The 23,579-nt window shown below is 30.0% G+C and overlaps 3 protein-coding genes across 6 annotated transcripts; all 3 read right to left on the bottom strand.

Annotated features, from left to right (window-relative positions):
* Positions 1-12: 12 nt before the first annotated feature.
* Positions 13-6,029, bottom strand: LOC145190171 (uncharacterized). Its single transcript, XM_080066959.2, has 4 exons — positions 5,643-6,029; positions 4,778-5,017; positions 4,422-4,633; positions 13-634 (listed from the first exon to the last, which is right to left on the bottom strand). The coding sequence occupies exons 1-4, from the start codon at positions 5,965-5,967 to the stop codon at positions 359-361; spliced, it is 1,053 nt and encodes a 350-aa protein (XP_079923085.2). The 5' UTR covers positions 5,968-6,029; the 3' UTR covers positions 13-358.
* A 6,745-nt stretch (positions 6,030-12,774) lies between these two features.
* On the bottom strand, positions 12,775-14,507 carry LOC145190425 (uncharacterized). The gene is made up of 2 exons (XM_080067290.2): positions 14,241-14,507; positions 12,775-14,092 (listed from the first exon to the last, which is right to left on the bottom strand). Exon 2 carries the CDS (start codon positions 13,896-13,898, stop codon positions 13,356-13,358), a length of 543 nt encoding a protein of 180 aa, XP_079923416.2. The 5' UTR covers positions 13,899-14,092; positions 14,241-14,507; the 3' UTR covers positions 12,775-13,355.
* A 6,488-nt stretch (positions 14,508-20,995) lies between these two features.
* Positions 20,996-23,529, bottom strand: LOC145190242 (uncharacterized). Of its 4 annotated transcripts, none has more exons than XM_090091694.1 (3): positions 23,381-23,529; positions 22,602-22,976; positions 20,996-21,954 (listed from the first exon to the last, which is right to left on the bottom strand). In XM_090091694.1, exons 2-3 carry the CDS (start codon positions 22,936-22,938, stop codon positions 21,554-21,556), a joined length of 738 nt encoding a protein of 245 aa, XP_089947820.1. In that variant the 5' UTR covers positions 22,939-22,976; positions 23,381-23,529; the 3' UTR covers positions 20,996-21,553. The 4 variants fall into 4 exon arrangements, with proteins under 4 accessions (XP_089947820.1, XP_089947821.1, XP_089947822.1 ...); XM_090091695.1 differs by lacking the exon at positions 23,381-23,529 and adding an exon at positions 23,117-23,294; XM_090091696.1 differs by lacking the exon at positions 23,381-23,529 and having other exon boundaries at positions 20,996-21,951; positions 22,602-23,107.
* Positions 23,530-23,579: the final 50 nt, after the last annotated feature.

The following is a 23,579-nucleotide window of genomic DNA, read 5'->3' on the forward strand; positions in this document are numbered from 1 at the left end:
AAACAACAATATCGAAATATTTTTTTTTTGCAAAAAAGATTCCTATGCAAAGTTGAGTTATTTATTAAAGTGGAATTTAATTATTAATGAACTAAAATATCAATAATTTATTTTTACAATGCATATTACAAATAAATAAAAAACAAAAAGATTTCAGTATTTAAAACTTACAATATTTAGAAATAAAGAATTGAAATTCTATTTCAAAACAAAAACAAAAAACGATTTTCCTCAAGTTAAGACAACTAAACAAGATGTGTTTGTAAAATAGACAGCTAAAAATATTTATCAAATGAAGCAGAGCTTTATATTTGACGCCTTTTTTTAAAACTCACAATCTTATTTCAGAATTTAAAATTTAATGATTATACCAGTTACCACTGGATTTGCTCTTTTCGACAGCAGATTGTGTCTTTGCGTAGCGCTCATCAGCCCCTTCAATTGTACCACCGAGTTTACCACTTTGATAGTCTTGAAAGGCTTGTACGATTTCTTCTTGAGTATTCATTACAAAAGGACCATGACGTGCAATGGGTTCATTTAAAGGTTGTCCAGCAAGAACTAAGACATGCATATCATTTTCAGTGGATGCCTCCAAATGAAATACATCTCCAGAATCGCTCAACTTAGCAACCTTTAACATGTATAAATAAACAATTTTATTAAGAAAAGTGAAAACTAAAAACAAAAAAAAGAGTAGACTTGTTTTAAACAAATACTTAATATAAAATAGAAAGCTTTGAGAAAAATCCTCCTTATAATCGAGGATGCTGTGAATCAAAATTTAACATCAAATCAAATCAATTCTGGAATTGCATTTTGACATAAGCAACTCTTTCTTAACAACCTAATAAGCTTATCAATAGGTATTAACCACTCATAACTTAACTTATTACACAGCCACATGTTAGATTTTAGAACCAGTTTCTCAGAGGACTATATTTTTATGCAAGGATGGTTATTTTAAATAAAGTAGGGTAATTTCATATCAATATAACCAAAACAAACTGTAAATATGCATTTCAGGATTTGTTTACTTTGATAATTTTAAAAGAACCTTTAATAATCAAGACATTAAAATTCTAAAATTTAACTCCTAGCAGTTCAAGATCTCTTTCTAGTTAAATTTTAGGCACCTTTGATTTTCCCAGCCATTTTTTTAGGGGCTTTTTTAGAACAAGGATAATTTCAATTATAGTCTTTGCTTTAAGATGAAACTTGGTGCCAAGTTTTATCTAAGGTTGAGTATTTCACTGAATTCAAAAAGCATTAAAAAAGAACCCTATCCCTTATAAACTATGCCAAGATTTTAAAGTTACTTCAATTTTTCTTAACAATTGATTTGTACTTGCAGTGTTACTCATCTTAAAATATACTTAGGTAAAAAAATACTCAGTGTAAAAGAGAAAACGCTCCTTACATTATCCCTAAAACTACCACAGTATAGAGACTTTGAACCTGCTTCATGTTCTAATCACTGAATCCTGGCCCATCTTTTTAAGTTTCAGGTTTAAAATAGTTTCTAGTAAAGGTTTAAGCCTGCCAGTAATTTTGACTTACAAAATTTTGAATACTTTTAAAAATATTGTGATTTACAGAATGGAGATTAGTCAGATATCAGTAGGGTTGCAGATTTGAAAAGAAAATAAAATTGCATTTATAAAATAAAAAAATATAGCCTCAAAAGATTCATAAAGCAACTCAACTACTAAACTAACTTTATGAAAATAATTAAGCTTGAGAAAGAAAATAGGAAAAAATACTTAATTAGAGCAAATATGTTACAATCTGCTCTTAGCAAAAACAACTGAAAATGACAATGTTACTATTGCAGGAGTCTAATGATGAAGATGAGGATTTTCACAAAAATGCCAATTTTGATGATGATAAAAATCAAGATATTTATTTCTTTGATCAAGAAATTCAATCCTTAAAAAGGAAATTTCAAATTTCTAAAATAAGGAGCTTGGTAAAAAAATTTAAAAATTCTAAGTAAGCAAATATTGTTAACTTCAACAAAGTATACTTAAAAAGTTCATAACTAAAATTAGTTGACTAACTTTTTAGTCTAACTGAAATTAGTCGACTGATATTTTAGTCTAATTGAAACTAGTCAACTAACTTTTTAGTCTAAAATTAGTCGACTAACTTTATAGTCTAACTAAATTTAGTTGACTAACTTTTTAGTCTAACTAAAACTAGTCAGCTACATTTTTAGTATAACTAAAGTTAGTCGACTGACATTTTAGTGTAACCTGGCTTGGTTGGGAAAGGCGTGCGATCGCACTCCAATCTTGACCATGTATACAATATTTAGTTGCAACAACTTGCCCACGGCTTCATATACTTTTTGAAATGTTCTGAAAACATCTTAAGAGCAGTGCCCAAGTTGTCGCAAATAGATATTTTATGCATGGTCAAGATTTGAGTGCGATTGCACACCTTTCCCGACCAAGCCTGTGTAACTAATATTAGTCATCTAACTTTGTAGTCCAACTGAACTAAGTCAACTAAATTCTTAGTCTAACTAAATTTAGTTAACTAACTTTTTAATTTGCGAAAGATATATTGTTACTGTTACCCAAAAAATACTTTTTAAAAATCTTGTTATGCATTAGTTGTGAAGTGGTTTGAGCGCCATATTTTTAAATACAAATTGCTGTAAGTTACAATTGTTATCTGCAGGGTATCTATTTCAAGGGTTGATTTTCAGAGTTTTTCAGGTTTTTGGAGAAAGGTTTGCAACAGATACACTTGGAATTTTGTAATAAAACTTATCTAATTAGTCCACCATTATTATTAAGTACCTGTTTTTAATTTCAATGAAAAGCGCGTTTCAGATCTGGATTTTTTCAATTTCTGATTAAAGTGAATTACAAATTATAAAACACATGTGAAATTAACTTATAAAAAAAAAAATGGTGCCATGTTTTTGAAAGGTGTGTTATGCGCAGAAGCATTTTCGGATTTCCTTTTTACAATACCTGCAATGATTTTTTGAGGTAATAATACGTAATTTATTTAATTCTACACTCATAAAAATGCAGATATTTACAATGATAACAATAAGACAGTAAACAGTTAGGCAATTAATGTTTTTTTCATTGTTTCTATATTGTGTAATTGAATATATATTTTGTTCAACTCTCAATTTTTTTTTTTTTTTTTAAATTATTATTAAAATGCTAATAACTAATTATGTTTTCAGTATAAAATATCTGCTGATTTTGACAGAGTTGTTCTGCTAACAAACCAATTTTTATTTCATTCAAAAAAAGAAAATTTGGGGCAATGCTAGGTACAAACAAAACATTTATTACCTAATTGTCACAAACTATACTAAGTATTTTAAATTTCTTAAAAACAATAAATTTTGATGAATGTCTTTAAATTAATTTATTTGTCATAACTTATATTATGTTCATATGATTTCATGGTATAGGTTATTCAGTTTTTTTTTAGCACTAAATCTTGTTTTAGCCAACTGAATTTAGTTAGACTAAAAAGTTAGTCGACTAATTTTAGTTATACTAAAACTAACCTTAACTCCCACCCCTAAGTTAAGGTAGTTTAATCAGAAGAAAATTTGAATTTTTTTTTTCAGAGATGAGATTGAAAAAGTTATAAATCTTAGCATAGATGCTCTTTCAAAAAGAGATTATGATAGTTCTAACTTCTTGTTAAAAAAATGAACTTTTTGAAGCAAGCAAATCAAGGCCAGAAATTTAAAGTTACTCTTTAATGCTCTCGAAACTATTCATCAATAGAGTCTGAAATATAATAATCAAACTCACACTGAGATACATGATTACATGTCTGGTTAAATTTGAATGGAATTACCTAGTGCTTAGTTTTAAACATTTTACTTAAAACCATTTATTTGTACAATCTAATACTATAGTAATAGCTACTGTGGTTTATTAAACACAGTTTAAATAATGCTGACTATAAATAATTTTACACAGTTGCTTCTGTGACGGTAGCTAGTTAACAAAAAATAAATGCTAGTTAGAACAGGGTAATGGAGAATTAAATCCAATATAAATATTTATTATTGAGTATTTCTTATAGTTAGCTAAGACTTTGCAATCTAAGATTTAAATTAGTATATATCATTGTAATTGAATTTCACTTGGGCTCAACAGATTATATCAGCTCATAAAAAACTATTTTCTTCTAAATGTCTAAGCACAGCCATCTATTATATAAAATATAGACCCTTAGAATGCAACATTTATATCCTTGTAACAAATCAGGAAAAATATACCATTCTAAGCGAAATAAAAACTAGGATAGGTATGTGCACACCACTTTTATATTTTACATGGATTGACATAAATATGGTGATATTTGTACTATTTAAATAATTGCTAAAACACAGGACTTTATTGAAGCTATGCAGGCATCTATTTAATTCTTACCTGTCCAAGAACAGCATGTTGCTTTTCACCTCCAAGAAATCCCTCACCTCTCCATACATATACAAATGCATTATACTTGTCTGGAATGGGAACATCGACAGATGCTCCTTTTTTCAGGGCAATATCAAGAAACATGATTGGTGTTTTAGTTTCAATTGCTGCAAACACACCAAGATACTCTCCAGCAATTACCTTCACAGAGCATCTTCCATCTTATTAAAATAAAACAAAAATATTTACATTATTTTATACTATATTTACAATGCCATAAATATCACTGAGCTGTTTATAAGTTCAATATATGTAAAATATATATAAAAAATGTAGAATACAATAATATTCTATAAAAACTAGACCTTGACTTGTAGAAATGGGAAGTTTTTCTGGAGGTGTATCTTGATATCGTGGAGGTGACATTTTCAATGCTTTGGGCAAGTTTACCCAAAGTTGAAAACCTTCTGATCTTCCGCCAGTCTTTAGAAATTCTTCAGTAGGCATTTCACTATGTACAACACCCCTTCCAGCAGTCATCCACTGAACCCAACCAGGACCAAGATTTCCAGAGTTCCCACAACTATCTTGATGATGAAAGCCTCCTAAACATTTTAATGTGTGTGTATATATATATATATATATATATATATATATATATATATATATATATATATATATATATATATATATATATATATATATATATATATATATAAGAATCATGAGAGAGATCCAACAAAAAAAGAATATCTGGCTTTTAAAATGTCATAAAAGTAAAATGAAAGCTAATCAAGATATTGACTTAATATTCTTTTACTTAAAAAATATTCTTGCCATTTTTAAGCTCAATTGGATTCCACATTGTGTTAACCCTGAATCAACAAGGTTCCCACCATCTTGCAGACTTGGTACAATAAACAATTTTTTTTTTAATTTCAAATTTAAGTCATAATACTCAACTTTTCTGTTTATTACATTAAAGTTACTTTTAACACTAAAAATTGCCACTACTACATTCCAAACTTTTGAGCCTATCATTGGGGATTATCAGTTTTCTAACAGCTGCATATAATTTTTTTCTTTAGTAAAATGTTTCTCACTGTAATTTAAAGAAATACATCTTACAATTTTTGTTAAAGTTTCTCATAAGCTCTCAATAGAGAACTTAGATTAGCTCTTACTAATCTAAAATATTTATGTAAGTCGTGAACAAGTTTTTAATCTTACCATCTATCACATACGTTACGGTTTCAAATCCTCTATGTGGGTGATCTGGGGCGCCGACAGCTTCTCCAGGGCCATAGTCAGTTGGACCAAGATGATCTAGCATAAGAAACGGGTCTACAATAGAGATCTTGTCCCCTATCGGCCTTCTAACCATGAATCCACCACCTTCTCTTTTTTTTTGGGAAGTTTCAAACCTCTCAATTTTTCTGGGAGCCATTTCTAAGTATTCAATAAGTGCTTTGAGTTTTTTCTCGACCGAAATATGACTAACAAGCAAAACTACCGTCGCTAAGATTCCCAAAGAGGAGCTACCAATAGCTAACATTTCGATGCAATCATGGTCGTAAGAAGATAAATTACATCATATTGCTGATCTATTTTAAAAACGCTAAAAAAAAAGTCGGAACTGTGTAAAAAAAATCCGAACTATATAGCTCTAAATTGAAAAACATTGCTTGCTCAAGGACAAGCGTAAGTCAGAGTAATATAAATATATTTACTAACTCTTCTGATCTCTACTGAAACTCTATTCTTGACGAAAACATCAACTCGGTACTTATAATTGCAGCTCCCTCTCAGCGTAATCTTTGACAGATAAATACTGATTTTAAACATTTAACAATGACAACCACTAAAGTGTAGGGGTTTTACTCGTGTCGTTACGACTCATCTTTAAAACGTTTTGGAACAAGTAGGTAGCTGTGTAAAAAAGTTGTGTGATATAATGGTGCTTTTAAAAATATGTGATTGAGAAAAAAAAAACTATTCGAAATATTCTAGCCTGTCAAAATCCTTTGTTTAGTCAATTTTATGAAGTTGCAAAAATGTACCTGTAAAGAAAATATAATCCTTGTCTGAAAAAAAAAGATGCTGTTTCAACAACTACTAATTCATTATTACATGATTCTAAGTGTGAAGCAAACAGACGTAGTATTAATGAGCTAAAAATAAAAGAATACCTGACCATGGTTTGTAAAGCAACCAAAAAATGCCATGTTGATTGTTCTAAGCCATTCGTATTAAAGAATCTGCCATAAGATCCCAGCAAGCACACAACGTTGAAACAACGTTAAAATAACGTTGCTCGACGTTGATCAACGTTATTTCAACGTCGTTTCAACGTTGTGTGTTTGCTGGGATACCAATGGACATTAGTTTTACCCAACATATTTACAGTAGCATACCAAAGCCTCCTTATATTTCAAACAAAGAAGGGTTTTCATACAAAAAAATGATTCACAAAATTTTAAAACAACAAGTCATTGTTTATTTTAAGATTTTTGATAGTGTTAAAAACAATAACTCTTAGTTTATTTCTAATAATATTATTGAATGTAAACGGCCTTCTGGCAGTTATTTTTGGATTTAAACGGTCATATGCAGGGCCGGCTCAAGGGTATATGGCGCCTGTGGCCATTTTTCAATTGGCAGTGCCCCCCCCCCCCCCTCGTATAAAAAAAATAAATCGTATTATGGACATTCGTGGTGAACTTTCAATATTTATTTACAATTTAACCTTTCTTGCTGTTACAATGGCAAATAATTTATTCATATCTTCTAAGTCCAATTCTTTTGCAATTGCTTGTTCTATTGATAAGATTGCCAGACCATCCATTCTATCCTGTGTCATTGTTGAGCGAATATACGTTTTAATTAACTTCATCTTGGAAAAGCTTCTCTCTGCTGTTGCAACAGATACAGGTAGAGTTAAAAGTATTCTGAGAGAGACTAATAAGTTTCCCAAAGCCGCATTCAAATTGTTTGAACAAATAAAGTCTAAAATATTTCTTGGAGAGTAGTTTTCCTTATAATGATTTCACAAATATTTCATTTCTTCAAATAAGTCAGTTCCAGAAACATCTTTCAACTCATTGCAAGATAATAATTTTTCTAAATCCATGCATCTTTTTAGTAATTCATCTTCAGTAATGTCCTTGGCATTTAAACTGTAAAGAAAGTTGAACTGATTATTATGCTGCGTAAGCATTTCAAACCGATCCTGCAAAGATCCAATAGCGTGATCTAAAATACTGTTGAAGAAGTTACTCTTAAAATTGTCTTCTTCCGTCATTGATTCCTCTTGACTTTCATAAGCAAACATTCTTTTTTTGGTACGACCACGCTTTTTTTCAAATTCGGGCTCAATATCTTGCACAACAGACAACTTTTTTAGGCCAGCTTCCAACATCCAAGTAATTATCGGAGATTTCTGGTTCAACTGCGCATGTTGTAGACTCAATGACGGCGTCCATTTGGTTGCTTGTTTCAGAATGATTACAGTTGAGATCATTTTGGCTAGTTGATGGCTCACACTGTAATCAAATTTTTAAATATTACTCAAATTTTTAATGATATTCTAGTCAAATTTAATATATGATGAATTGTTAAATGTTTGATTTTCTTACCTGAATGTTTTGAATACTTTTGGAATTAATAGATGGTACTGACACAACTTCTGAGCAAGTTTTTTAAATACTTCTCCAAACTAACTTTATACTTTGACAGGGAAACATCTTTTTCTTGTTTTCTTTTTAGGTTTGGAGCTCCTGATAATTTTTTCTTTCCAAACATGATGGTTGTTTTCATATCCTCTTTTGAAACACTTTTTTGTTCACTTAAATTTGTAAAGAGTAAAAAATGTAACATGAATTGAATTGAGTTAGCTTCATGACCAAAAACTTGTTCAATGTGGATTATACCAGTAGTACTGTATAAACTGGTTTTTTTAGAGTTCCCACAATTACGGAAAATTTTCTTTAAAAAAACTTTTTTATAAAATTGAAATCTTAATCTAAAAACAATTTTATTTTTAATTTATATTTATTTTTATTTTTTTTTTGTTTTTGAATTTTGAATTTTCTGTTTTTTTGGCGCCCCCTTTGAAGCGGCGCCTGTGGCCAAGTGGTGCCCTGGTCATATGGCAAATCTTATGAAACTAAAACACAATTCGCGAGGTTAGAATTATTTTGTTCTATCTCCTATTTTAAAAGTTGGGAGAAAATGTGTTGTTAATTTTAGTAAATAATGATTACTTTTAAAATACGCTATATTTTAGAAACTTTTTTCTAAATAATTTGATTAAACATAAATAACGTAAAGTATAAGTTATTATTTTTTTAAAAATAAAAGCTAAATCTCTAAACAATTTTTTCTTTTAGAAAAAATCAAAAACTTTCTCCCAACGTTTAAACTTGGAGATAGAACAAAATAATTCTAACCTCGCGAATTGTAAAACCATATAGTTTGATACTTGACAAGAATAGCTATGTGATTAGTCCCTTACCTAACAGAATAAAAAAATTCTGTGATAATTGTAATCAATATGCGCTTTAAAAATGATATTAATTACATATAACTAATAAACATTATTTAATTATATATAATTTATAAACATTATTAGAGCGATATAATAATATAGCAACTTCTTGTGTCTTTTTATCAACTTCGTTATCATGCTCAAAGTGAATCAATATTTTTTGTTTGAGAAAACCTAGTGTTTTCTTTACATTGATGCTCCTTTAATGTTTTTCCAGCAATGTAGTTAAGGTCCAGCAGCTTTTATTGAAATTATTGAAACCTCCAGGCATGAGCTTTTCTAATATCTTTTGGTAATAAAGAGCGAGCCGATATTTTAAACTAGTAGGAGTTCGTTCAACACCGCTCGAATAGAAGATTCTATTCCCAGTGGATGTGGTAATTGAAATACGATTTGTTGTCAAGGATGCCCGATTTTCCTTGAAACTTTCGCTATCGCAGCAAGTGCGAATTTGTTTCCGAAATCTATTTGTTCCCCTTGAAGTCCTCTTCTTATTGTAGAGTTGAATGATTTTCTGTTAAATTTTTGGTATTATTTGATTGGGAAAAAATAAATTTCGAGTATCTTGCTGGTCGAAACTGCCTGCTAATGGTCCAATATTGCTTTTAGACGCTTGACACTTGTCAATTATTTTGACTACCCGACCATTACCTGGACTCATTTGCTATAAAATAGTCATAAATATAAACGTAAATTGTTTAACACATTTTACAACAGCACAATAAAATAAAAAATAAAATAATGACATTAATAATGTATAGCAATAAATATATAAAATTACATTTTAATTCGTTTTGGAACGGAAAAAGTAAAAATACTCCGTAATAACGTTTCCTACTTTTTAAAATTTTTAATTGTTGCCTCTCTAACACGTGTTGCAATCTTGCGTTAATAATTTTTTGTACATAAAAAGCATGGGAAATTTAATGAGCGTTCTATGTAGATTCAGTTAATTATTTACAATTAAAAAGAAAACACGTGCTTTCAAGTTACCTAAAAAATGCAACTAAACAAAAATTGAATTTAAACCAAGTCCGTTAAAGTTGCTGGTTAAAACGTTGTGATTTTATGACATGATGGCAGGAGTTTTAGTGGATCATTTCATTACTTTAATAATTATATTGAATAAAGCGATTCTATATGTAGGAATGTAAGATATAAGAGGTTCAAACTTCAACAGACCACCCTTCCAACTTCTCCCATAGTCAAAAATGTTCGTAAAGAAACTTCGGTCGCTAATGTACTTTATTTGACTCATTAAACAAACTTATTACATTTTTCAAAACTTGTATTCTATTCCTCGCACTTATTTTCTCTATCAATTGAACTCATTTTATTAAAAATATGGAAAACCCATGATGACAGTTTTAAAAAAATTAGATTGTATCTAGTTTGGGGGAGTATAGTGAAGATCTTAGTAATAATTGTAGTCAATAAAGCAAAAGTTGTTCGTCAATTAGGAATATCCAAACAGCTAGTACACGCATGGATCAAGATAAGAGCACGCTGAAACTTTAGAAGCAAATCTCAAACACGACCAGGAAAAACTATTGAAAGTCAAAGTCAAATTTCAGACGATGATGCTCGTCTTACTGCGTCGCAGATTATTTCTAAAGGCAACAAATATTCTGAAGAAAAGATGTCTGGTTCAAATGTGAAAAAAAGTTTATGTAAAGATAATTCATTTAGAATACGTCCTAGTTGAGAACTATTCATTTTGAAAAAAAAAAAAACCAGATGAAAAAAAAAAACAACTAAAGTTCTGACTTAAATGACATTGAACATTTGTTAGAGGAGCATGATCGTCAAGTTAGAGAAAATTGTAGGGGAAAACCTCAATAAAAATGGGACAGTTTTTGCAAAATGCTGTTTAAACGTAGATAAAGTTGTTTAATATATATATTTAATTACGTTTGATAACCACCTACTCTTGCTCAATATAGTAAAACAAAAAAAATGGATTTGCATTTGGCTATTGGAAAAAAGAGAGTTTTATTGGAGCATGACATTTGTCCCATTCATTAAGTATGTCTCATTGAATGGGACAAACATAAAAGAATTAAAAATAAACGTATTTAATTCAATCATTTTTCAAATTAGTTTATTAATTGTAAATGTAGTTAAATATATAGATACATACATAAAGACCACACGAAAAATATTTTTAACTTTAAACATTTTAGTTCTAATTAAATTTCAATCAAAGCAGAACTTTCTCATTTTAGAATATTATATTTAGTTATTTTTATTTAAGTAAAATATTGCAGTATAAAAGTGTGTAAATAATACCCATTACCCATGGGGATAAAAGTAAGGGACTGCAGCATCCCTCTGCTGAGCTGTAAATAATACTTTATTAAATTCATTCAATAGGTAGTATTTTGTCCCATTCAATATGCGCATCACTTTATCCAAAAATGATTAGTCACACCAAAAACACCATTAAGCTTGAATGTTTTACTCACTGTAGTACTAGAGACTGTTATCTATTTAAGCATGGAATTTTATTTTCCGTAACTTCAAAAATTGCTGCAAAATCAGAAAAAAAAAACATTTTTAAAAATTACTTTTTACATTCGAAAATACAATAACATCCATTGTCATTACGGTCATAGAGCAATAGGATGGATGAGTCGGTCAGTTGAAGTTTTGTTTTTATCACTCTTTGTTACAGGAATTTGAATATCCTTTATTTGAAGATGCTTCTATAAGAATCTGAGTCTGTCCCATTCAATAATCGTCCCATTCATTAAGGTTCTTCCCTACTTAAAAAAAAAGAAGTTTTTTTGCTGGATTGCACCAAAAACGGAAAAATATGCCTATAGGCAAACTAATTATGGTTGTCGACTCCTAGAAGACCGTGATTGTCTCAAAAGGTTATACCACCAAAAATTGATTAATATAAATATAAATTTCATTAACTGATAGTTTTCTTAATTTTTTTTTTTTTCAAAAAGAAAAAATAATTTTGAGAAAATTTAAAAGTAATTACTTTAATATATTCAGTCCAATGTAAATTTTGTACTCTACTAAAATATCACTAATGTTCATTTAACATAAAAGTAAATAAATGATGTCCACCTACTATCAGTACTACTTTTTTAAACAAAAACTAATAAATACTTCTGAATACTACTGCAGTAAAATATTTTCTTCTAAATATATTGTTCTCAAAGTCATAAATATTGATTTTTCAAATAAATAGTACTTAACAAAGTTTTCTTAAAAAGTATTTGCAAAGGATGCAATTAAAAAACAGGACTTGTAGTAAAAGGACATGCTAGAGTCTAGCACAGTATCCTTTACTTTTAACAACAGCTGAATAATCAATCTGTATTGAGTCTACAAGTCCTGTACATCTTTCAGATGATATAAAATAACATGCCAATTCTACAATCTCACACAATTCAGTTGTGATTTGTTTCTTATTTTTGAAGATTGTTTTTATAATATCATTCAATAGATTTTCTATAGGACTGCTGTCTGGTTAGGAGCAGGTCAGTCCATAACCTAAATTGAAACCAAGCTTTCACAATTTTGCTTATGTGATTTGGGTCATTATCTTGCATGAATACCTATTTCAAAGGCACTTTGTACTCAGCCTAAGATGATATGGTATTTTAAAGAACATCTTTATAGAGGTATTGATCCACAATACCTTTAATAATTTATAAGCCCAACTCCATAGTATAAAATATAAGCCAAACTCCATAGTATGAGAAACAGCCCCAAATTGATTTTTGCATCACCATGCTGGTATACTGTGGCTTGTAAGCTTGTATATACTGGGTGGTATATTGATATTTTAAGACTACATTTTAAAACAAGAATTACTGAGATGTAAAGAAATTCATAACATATACAATAACACTTAAAAACAATATTTTCTTATAACAGTTGATAAACATGCTCCCTTAATGTCACTTTAATATTCGTTAAAAACAATTAACACAAAACATAGGAGGAATATTTATTAATTGCATTAGAAAGTGCTTCAAGCTATGCTCAATTTAAAGCTATATCTGTGCTTAACAAAGATGTTGAAAAAAAGCATACACATTTACTAACACAACTTTTAACCAAATCCCCAAACAAACTTAAAGAAAAAAATATTAAAAATTGGTGATAATGAGAAAAATTGTACACAATTTATTTACATAGCAAATTCAATTATAATTTTGATATATTCCTTTATAAAACTGTTAATTAAAGTTACTATGCCAGGAAGGAAATTGCATCATTTAACACAAATTACTAAGTAGAATTACTTAAAACCAGTAAAAATATATACTCCACCAATATAATGAATAATGTTAAAAAATCTGTAAAACTGAGCATAGTCCAATAATTCTTCAAATGTATATTTAAGTTAGGTTCTTTTTCTTCTATGTAAATGTTTAATTCAACTTTGTCAAACTTTTATCGAATAATTTTTCTTTCAAAGACAGAACCTGCTTGGTTAAAGTAAAAAATTGCTCTTTTAAATTTAAATTTTTTTGCAACAAGATTGATTCTTTTTCAAATAAACTTTTAAGGCTGTGTTTGCGTGAACGTCGAAACTTTTGACATGCCTTGTTATTTCTTTCACGCTTCATTTCTTCTCTTTCTAATTCATTCCAAGATTGATAAACTCGTTTTCTGCCTCTTCTTGATTTTTCTAATACTGGTGCATTCTTTAAGGAGTCATTTACTTTATCATCAGTATTGTTACTACCTATATATTGTTGATTGCAAGATAAATTGTCTAAGTTGTGCCAACAAATACAAACTTCATTGAATGAATCATCAGAAAAATCATTAAAACTGTACAAATCTTTAAAAGTCGATAAGTCATTTAAAGCACAATTTTTTTCTTCATTCAATTTTGATTGACTTGGATAAAGTAGACTAGTAACATTTGCATCAGAAACCAAACTTATTTCATTATTCATTGATTTCATTATCTCATTGTCTGCTGAACTTTCCTCTAATAGATTTGATCCGATGTTCCATTCAGTGTTATAAAATGACTCCCAGCAATCAACAAAATCATCTGTTTTTTTTGTGAGCAAAAAATTATCTGAAAAAGCATCTCTCTTTAACAAGTAATCTTCATCTTCCAGAAAATAGTCACGTCTGTAGACGTTTGAAGCACCTACCAAAGACAAAATAATAAACTCTTTAAGTTTTTGGAAATTGGACCTGTGTCAGAAATCTCACTATAACGTAATTCGATTAGACGAACCCTTCAAAATCTAACAATCTAATCTATAAAAATCATGTTTAAAAACAGAATAAATTACCCTTGTCAAAGACAATACTTCGATTCACGTCCAAAAGAAGAGGTGTAACTGATAGCTGAAGTACTACTGGAACTATCAGTCACAAACTCATCATTAATAAAAGAAGATGAACGTTGTTTTTTAGAATGTTTACTCGTAGCCGTTTCCAGCCCAGAAGGGCTATACACAAGTATTCTTGCCATTATTAACGTTGTTCTGATTAAAATTAATACTTTTGAACGTTGAGTAGGTGTTGCCGTCGCTCAAGAATTACGCTTGGTTAAGTTCGTAAAACAAACTTAAAAATCATTAAGCTGAACATGTTGCACCACGTGCTTGTCATGTGATAAACCTTTTTTCACGGATTTACTGGAAGATGCATACGTAACGCATTTTCGATTTAAGGCATTTCAATTCTTGGAAATTACAGATTATTCTTCGAGGACTGGAAGAAAGGTTACATTTCAAAGGAAATTAAACAAAAAATTTTAGAAGCAGATTAAGGATTTTAAAAGGCGTTAAAAGTACTCTCCAACCCTTCGCATCAATATGCAAGATTTGATTGTTCCAATCAAATCTTGCATATAACAACATAGTAAGTAAAAATGCATCAATTTACAAATATGCAAATTAAAACTCGATTACAACTTAATTGCTATAGGAAACAACATATTATGCCTATAAATTTTGTAAGTTAAAAAGAAGCCGTTAATTTGTAAAAACATATAAAAATAAGATTTTAAATAAAAAATGTTTTAAAAAAACTAATTGTAAAATATAGACTAATTGCTCGAAGAATTTAAAATAACTTTCATTTAAACAATAACGTAAATATGACTATTGAGACTTCCTTAAACTAATTATTTTTTTGGCCTTTTTAAAAAAAAAGAACAACTGATTGTAATTGAAATATTTGGTTTTGTCCCAGACAGAATATCAGACTCTTTAACTATAATTACTTTTATAAAGCTGAATATAGATTAATTATTTCTATTGGTAAACTCTATATCAAACTGTTTTCAGGCCCGTCAAGAGAATGGACGAGGCCCAACCCAACATACTCTAGTGAATCTCTAAAACTCAGGGATGACTGTAAAGAGAGGGTTTTGTGAAAAAAAAAAAAAAAAAAAAAAAGGATTGCTGAATACAATAAGTGCGAAAAAGTGATTAAGATGTCTTAAGGTTGCACCAGTGGAGTTAAAGCTCACTTAAAGTAATAATTTTTTACTGGATTTTTTACTGTAGTTTTTTAGTATATTTCAAATCCCAGCAGTTTCGTAAAAACCAGAATTTCTGAGTAAAATGCAACTTTTTTTGATAAAAAAAAAAACACTTTGAAATTCTCAAAATACATCAATGTGTCTAGTGGGTTCTGTATTTGCTATTTATGAACTATCTACTATTGAAACATTGTTATTTGTATCTTTTTCAAAATTTATAATTTCAGTATTTTCTTTCAGAACCTACCACCCATCTTTTTACCAGATACAAAAAGCTGATAAAGAAAATAAAGAGGAGAAACTTGAAGAAAAGAGGAATACTCAAGCAGAGATTGATAAGTCCAGCGCCAGAAGAGGATTTTTTGGCCTACTTAATATTATTACAAATAATATGTAATATTAATACTAATACAAAAAAAAAAAAAGGCTTGATAGTTTCCCTCAAGGTGATTTATCAAGGTTAACCGAAGGTTGTCGAACAAAAATTGAGAACTAAAACTATAAATTGGCCTCCACAAAGTGCACTATCAAGTGTATGTAGCTTGAGTTTGATACCATCCTAATGCTAGCATTGATTCTTTCTAACCTCCCGTTTCACATTATTGAAACTGTTGGCTTCAGAATGCTGATGAAATATCTTTGTCCTCAAGCCACCCTAAAAAGTCCAGAAACATCCAAATACAAGCTACCAGAGGGAAGGCCTTTACAAAGTGGGTGTCACTGATGCTGCAGCCAACATAAAGAAAGCAATCACTGAAACCAACCAGATCAGTGATCATCTAACCTTTGTTGATCATCTGCTCAACACTTGTTTAATAAAGGCTGAAGAAGTATTAGCAGAAATTAATACTATAATTAAAAAATGTAAAGGACTTGCTCAAAGGAACCACCAAAGTTCACGGGACTGGAAGGACATCAAGAAATTATGTGTGACAGCAAATATAGAACCAGTCAATATCATTCAGCCTGTAGCAACAAGATAAAGTTCCAACTTCATGATGCTTAAGTCAATCCTTAGGCTGAAGGCTGGATTATTGTTTGCTTTTGAAACCCTAGACAAAGTAGATTTTCAAAATATGATTCTGGATAAGTTAAAGTTCATTAGTATCTACAAAATTTTACCGTTTCTGGCGGGATGCAAAAGATGCTTTGATTTCTGGTCTTCAGAAAAACATGCACAAAGTTTAAAAAGTACCTGTGACTTCTGCTTCATTATAAAGTATGTTTTCAGAAGGAGATAGGATAGTTACTGATTTTAGATAATGTAAACCAAGAAAATACTAGGATGCGAGTTTTTTGTAAGTCAAAGTTACACAAGGGTACCTTCTAACTTCAAAGATTGGAAAAAAACTTGTAAATTATCTAATGATTAATTTTTTTATCAATAACTGGTTTGTTTAAGACTTTAAATATAAAGTTTAGTGATAGAAATGCAGATCACAAATTAAAAAACTCTTATTTGATATTCCGGTAATCAGCAAGAAAAGCGGTAGATAGCGGTAAAAGCGGTAAGTAGTAATAAGAAACGGTAAAAAAATTTGCGTATTACAAATTTTACGTAAATTTACGTATTACACATTTTGGTAATTACCGCGGTAATGGTGTATCCATTACCGCGGTAATTACGCAAATTTTCCGTTTTTAGCGTATAAGTTTTTTTTAAGCTAACTAACCGCATACTGCAGTAAACGTTTCGCATTTTACGCAGATTTACACAAATATGCGTAAAGAATTTAAGATTTACGCAATTTTACCACCAGTGCAGTAACACCAATGCTTACTCGACTGGTCTGGTTGCTTCTAGAAATAAAAAAACAAATTTTATGAATCATTTGTGGTGCATTTCTCAAAGGGCTGTTGCATTACGGACAAAACAGAAAAACGTAATAAAACTGTCGGAAAGAAATTAGTTTGGTTTTTTGTACTCCTATTTGTCATGCTACTAAGATATATAGAACAGAACAAAAAGATCAAAGGTATAACAATGAACAAAAAAGAAACAAAAGCAACAGAATACGCAGACGACACCCTCTTCTATATCAAGGGAAAAGTCTCACTGCAACACACCACCCTGAAACACTTCGAACTCGCGACAGGGACAAAACTGAACAGAAACAAATGCCAAGGGATCTGGATAGGATAAGACCACCATAGAAAGACAGGGCCGCTCAACTTGGTATGGAGCGAACACCAACTGAAATCCCTAGGAATACCTTTCAGCAATGACGGACAAGACTAACTCTACACAACAATTGGACGCCAATATCTCCAAAGATGACTGAGACAATACACAAATGGAAAAGACACAACCTAAGTCTCAAAGGAAAAGCCTTAGTTCTTAATTCGCTAGCCATGAGCAAGTTCTGGCACACCGCGCAAGTTTTAAGGCTTCCTGACTACTACACGTTAAAACACTTAAACAAGACAATCTACGACTACTTGTGGGACAACGCCAAAATAAGAATTAACAAAAAACAACTACAACAACCGACAAAAGAGGGAAGACTAGGACTTGTTTACATAGAAACAAAAGCAAATTGCTACATGCGAGATGGGCGGCAAAAATCCTAAGCAACTCTAAAACCGCACCGTGGACAGACGCTGCCAAATACTACCAAGACAAATACCGCGACACGAGTTATGGAAAACACACCCTCTTAACGTACCAATGCAGACAGGCATGAGATCCATTCCTAAAGTATACAAACTCATGCTGAAAGCATGGAGTAACCTGATGGAAAACAAACTGATAAACGAAAACAACACTGAGGAAATTCTAAACCAATCCCTATTCTACAACAAATCTCAAAAACAAGCCGACAATAACAGAACCCATCCCGCCACTACCAAAACCAAACACAGAAACAAAAAAGAACGACATCACAATTATAGCCCACATATGCAAAGTCTTCGCCCCCGGAATTCTCATAGCCGAGCAACTGAACATATCACACAAAACGCTTGACTCTATAATCAACTGAATATCAAAAAAATGGAAAAACATACTAGACAATAGCACAAATCAATACCCGCACCAAAAGTACATAAAAAAAAATAGAAATAAACTACAAACCCCTGGAGCTATCCAAACTGACCACCGAACAAATATACAAGATTACCAAACAAGACAAAAAAAACAAAAATGGAACACAGATACCAAAAATGGACTGCAGAAAAAACAACACAAAGACTTCAAATCGATAAACAAACGTGATAGAAAAAATTCACAAAACTGCACAAAAGAAACAAAAAACAATAAAGCGATAGACATAATCTACAAATACATACAAAGAAAACTCCCCCACACTAAACAGACTGCACAAATGGAAGAAAAATCCATTTACAAACGATGCAATGCAGAAAACGAGACGGAAGAACACTGGTTCTACAACTGCTCAAACACACAAGGCGTACGCAAATACACTGTAGAAATACTCGAAAAAATATACTCTGACAGGACCTACGAAAACACCAAACGCTTCTTCCTATTAGGACTTGAAAAAGATAACCATGAAATAGGTGAATTATGCCTAGAAACATTCTACAACGCCATATACTTCGAACGAAACGCCATAACAATTAATCAAACAAAGATAAACCCAATACAATTCTTCAACCGACTGCTAACCAAAAGAATATTCATAGAAAAAATGATAACGAAAAACAAAACAGAAAAACAACAAATACAACAAGTCCTAAAAATATGTACACAGAAAACATAGAACTGACAAGAACACAATTCAAAACGGCCGCAACAACATAAGTACATAGACCCACTGTTACAGAAAAAACAAAAAAAATAAAGATGTAGAAAAAAAAAAAAAAAAAAAATTTAAATGTAAATGTGTAAATATGTACTAACAATTTATCACGGCACTTGTAAATAAATATATATATATACAAAAAGCTGTAGCATGAAAATCTTCGATTTGTATTGTAACCTATTTTCACGAACTAAATATAAAAAAAAAAAAGAAAAGAAAAACGCAATAAAACTGAACGAAAAAAATTAGTTTGGTTTTTTCACTCCTATTTGCTTTCCCGCAATAAACAACAAAGAAAACTTCAAACCAAAATTTCAAGGTTTTGTTATTTCCTTTTAAAGAACTCAGGTACAGTGGGTTTCCGCTCACTGTTATGGGCGGAAAAAATCATTGATAGAAAAAAAAACAAAACAAAACAACAATAATAAAGTTTTTGTTTTATTTAAGTCATCATTAAAATTAATCATAGAACTGCACTTAAAAATGCAATTAAGACATCAGAAAAAACTCTATTTGTCTGGAATTTAAAAATTAATTTTACCAGATTTTCTTCAGTGACAGTTCAAAAACCTTATCTTTCTTAAGCAGGCCTAAAAAATTTGGTTTTAATGAACAAAATTTTTAAATAGAATCATCTATGTGTATAATCTACTTCAGCATAACAATCCAAAAAGAAATTGGATTTCTTTTTTTTGCGTAACGGCTGTTCAATTTCATCTACACTAAATTCCTTAAATAGGCACCGCTGGTGATTTTTTAATTTAGCGAAAGCGAAACGATTTATAAAATTGCTTTCATTTTCTAATTAACAATTTTCACGAAAGAGTTTGACTCACTAACTTAAGCCTTTAAAAGCTCCTATATTTTTGGAGCAGTTTGACATGTGTTTTGTCATTTAGCCATCCATTCATGGTGGGGTTTAAGTGAATTTAATGTAAGACGTATATATGATGTCTAACATGTATTTAGCATGTAGCGTGCATTTAATATGCACATTTGTTATAAAGATGATGGAATTTTTCCTCTGTATTATTTTTATATATATTTTTTAACGAGAAACTTACAGAAAGAACATATAAATCGGTGGATTAGTCAAAAATGATCCAATGTATTACTACAATTAAATTCCCGTTACCATGTCACTCTGTAAGGCCCTGCGAATAATGGCCCTATAATAAAAGTAGAGATATAGACGCTCCTTAGGCTTATAGAGGCTTATCAGACAGAAATTAATTCTTTAACAATATCGTTAAGTCTTTTTAAAAAAACGTAAACATTTGAGGCAGCTGTTAACTGATCTTTCTATTTTCAAGTGCATCACCAAATAAGGACAAACTTGCGCCAAAATAATAACGGTAATGATAATAATAACAACAACAACAACAATAATAATAATAATAATAATAATAATAATAATAATAATAATAATAATAATAATAATAATAATAATAATAATAATAATAATAATAATAATAATAATAATAATAATAATAATAATAATAATAATAATAATAATAATAATAATAATAATAATAATAATAATAATAATAATAATAATAATAATAATAATAATAATAATAATAATAACAATAATAATAATAATAATAATAATAATAATAATAATAATAATAATAATAATAATAATAATAATAATAATAATAATAATAATAATAATAATAATAATAATAATAATAATAATAATAATAATAATAATAAAATTAAACACAATAGAAACCCTCTGTTTTGAGTTTGATGGATACGGCTATGTTTCAGTTTTAAGAATAAGTGGAAGTGATAAATCATCCATTGGTATTTTCTATTTAAAAACTTCATTTTATGAAAATTTCTACAAATCTAAAAATTTGATATTGTTATTGTTCTCTCGTGGAAATATTTTAATTTCAATATTAGCATGGTTTTTACTTGAAGCCTACTCTAACGACATCAGCATTCACCGAAGTGTGCTTCTTCACCATACATGGGCTTTATCATATCAAAACCGTTGACGAAAATTGGTATTTTAAGCAATTACTGTAAGCCACAACTAAATTCTTCTCCAAGAGGTTACTTAGTAAATGACCGCCGGGTTAAAAAGTTCAAGGGAATGTTTTCATAAGTTAACGAAAGCTAAATTCGCGATCCAAACTTGATTAAATCATTTGAATTAAATATTTTTTCTAGCAGAAGTGTTGATATGGTTTCAGGTCAGATAAAAATCAGGTAAAAAATCTTAACTAAACTTATTATCAACATACAAGATAACCAGTGAAATAAAGAAAGGACCAGACCCAATCGTAATGAGGCGTTTTGATTTAGTCTCTTCCTTATCGTGCTTTTTAAGTTAAAGCTCTTAGTTCAAAAGAGGAGGAAATATAGGGGATTCTTGTCCACTTGTTAAACACTGTCGTTTTATTGAACGTGAATTTTCATTATGAAGCCAATTTGCTTTAAACTTTTTGTTTATTAGAATTTTCTCCGTCTGCTCTTTTTTTTGTTTCATGCGTCGATTTTGAAACCAAACTTTAATCTGGGACTCACTAAGGTCAAGATTTCGTGCAAATTCAAGACGACGATCACGAGTTAAATACCTGTTATACTTAAATTCTTTCTCTAATTCAATTATTTTTCTATGCCCGAAAGAACACCGTTTTCTAAAAGATTCATTTGATTGACTTTCGTTGGTGCATTCTTTGGACTGCCCATCTGTCAATGCCACTATTTTAGAGGTTTGAGATTTCTTTTCAGGAACTGCTAAAAAGAAGATAGAAATTTAAAAGATAAAAATTTATAGTAATAAAAAAATACTTTACTTCTCGAAATTAACAAAACATTATTTCTTTATTTAGTTATAAGTTTTGTTATCGCTTAACTTATGTTAAAACACACGAATTTAATCGAACAAAGTGTTTTTCTTTAGGTTAAATTTAGGTTAAATAAAATCTGTACTTTATCAAAAAAAAACAGTATCATCTAAGTTATTTATGCTTTTATATGGCCTATTTGCCCCAACTTTCAATAGAGAACTGTAAGAGATGTAAATAAAACTGATGCAGATACGATTTCAGCGTTCAAAATAGCACAATATTAAGCTGCATTTGTTTAAAATGTTTTCACATGCTATTTTGCGAGCCTGTGTAGACTGTGTTTTCTGATTTCTAATTTCAACACCTCAAATTAAGTTTTCAACAGCTCAAGAGTTTGTCAAACATCTGAACTGGAGAGTGAATAACAAATAATTTTCTTACAGTTTTTAATTTCCAAATATTTTTCATATATTCTGCTTGTCCGCCCCTCATCTTAATGTTATAATATTAGTGCAGAAATTCATTAATAACTCGTAATAGTATTTTCTTTTATAGATAATCCTGTGAGCAAAGTAATTTACTTTTGAATCTCACCTTTATTTTGAGCGGTTTCTCTTGTGTTCACCCACTGGTAGTTTTGATGATGTTCTTGTCTGAATAATTCCAAAGGACGCTTACAATTAACGGAGGTGTTTTGATGACAGGGTCCAATATTACTTGTGTTTATGGTTGCAATCAGGAGAGGCCATGCCAACCTTTTGCTATTTAGCTGCGGTTTTATAGCTAGTGGTCTGTTTGGGAAGTACTCTAAGGTATGCGAATAACCATTGTCGCCCCTTGTTGCTCTATAAATATTGTGTGTTAATGAAATCGGTGCATGATGATAAAACTCAGGTGAAGCAAGTGGTATATTTCCGCTAACTGAATACATCACCTTGTTAATACTAGATAAGCTCAGGAAAAAAAACCCTAAAAATGAAAAAATCTAACGGTATAATAAGCTTAAATCTAATGCTTTTCTAAGAAGTACATCTTAAAAATCTATCACGACGTGGTTTTCTCCAACCTCGCTCGCTGCTGACAAATGATATTTACTTGTCTAAGCTTACCATAGTAAATCTCTCAACTTAAAAAAGCTCAACTTTTTACTTTTTAATAAGCGAAGATTTCTGCGTCATATTAAGGAGACGCCGTTGGAGTTTAGAGAAATTTATTTCAACTTATAAAACTTGAACTTGCAATTGTTCGTTATTTGCGTTGAAAACCGTAAACTGTTCGTAAAGATTCGTAAAATTTAATTTAAATAAGAACATACGTAAGCTAAGTTTTTAATTTACACACAGTCACAAATATACATTATATATATATGTTACTTTAAGATAAAAATCGCGTGTTCTTTTGTAGCATATACGCAACCATGTGGGTTTAAAATCAGTCTAATATAAATAGCTGCTTGTTAGATAATTTCCAAATAAAAAAGCGTATGATGAGTTTAACGTTTTTTAAAAGGAGTTTGTGACCATTGAGTATATGACGAAGTTTTGTAACAAATGATAAAATCTTGTCAATTAA

Source organism: Hydra viridissima, unplaced genomic scaffold, assembly GCF_058129835.1.
Source record: "Hydra viridissima isolate aposymbiotic clone 2 unplaced genomic scaffold, HvirCarnegie_v1 scaffold_6, whole genome shotgun sequence".
NCBI classification, from domain to species: Eukaryota; Metazoa; Cnidaria; class Hydrozoa; order Anthoathecata; family Hydridae; genus Hydra; species Hydra viridissima.

Bases quoted from the DNA above. Each gene is read 5' to 3' on its own strand.
- LOC145190171 (XM_080066959.2), bottom strand. From the start codon at position 5,967: ATGTTAGCTATTGGTAGCTCCTCTTTGGGAATCTTAGCGACGGTAGTT. The intron at 4,634-4,777 runs GTCTAGTTTTTA...TATTTTAATAAG, and splicing joins TCCCATTTCTACAAGTCAAG to ATGGAAGATGCTCTGTGAAG. The intron at 635-4,421 runs GTAAGAATTAAA...TACATGTTAAAG, and splicing joins AACATGCTGTTCTTGGACAG to GTTGCTAAGTTGAGCGATTC.
- LOC145190242 (XM_090091694.1), bottom strand. From the start codon at position 22,938: ATGTATTCAGTTAGCGGAAATATACCACTTGCTTCACCTGAGTTTTAT. The intron at 21,955-22,601 runs GTGAGATTCAAA...TCTTCTTTTTAG, and splicing joins AGAAACCGCTCAAAATAAAG to CAGTTCCTGAAAAGAAATCT.
- LOC145190425 (XM_080067290.2), bottom strand. From the start codon at position 13,898: ATGAAATCAATGAATAATGAAATAAGTTTGGTTTCTGATGCAAATGTT.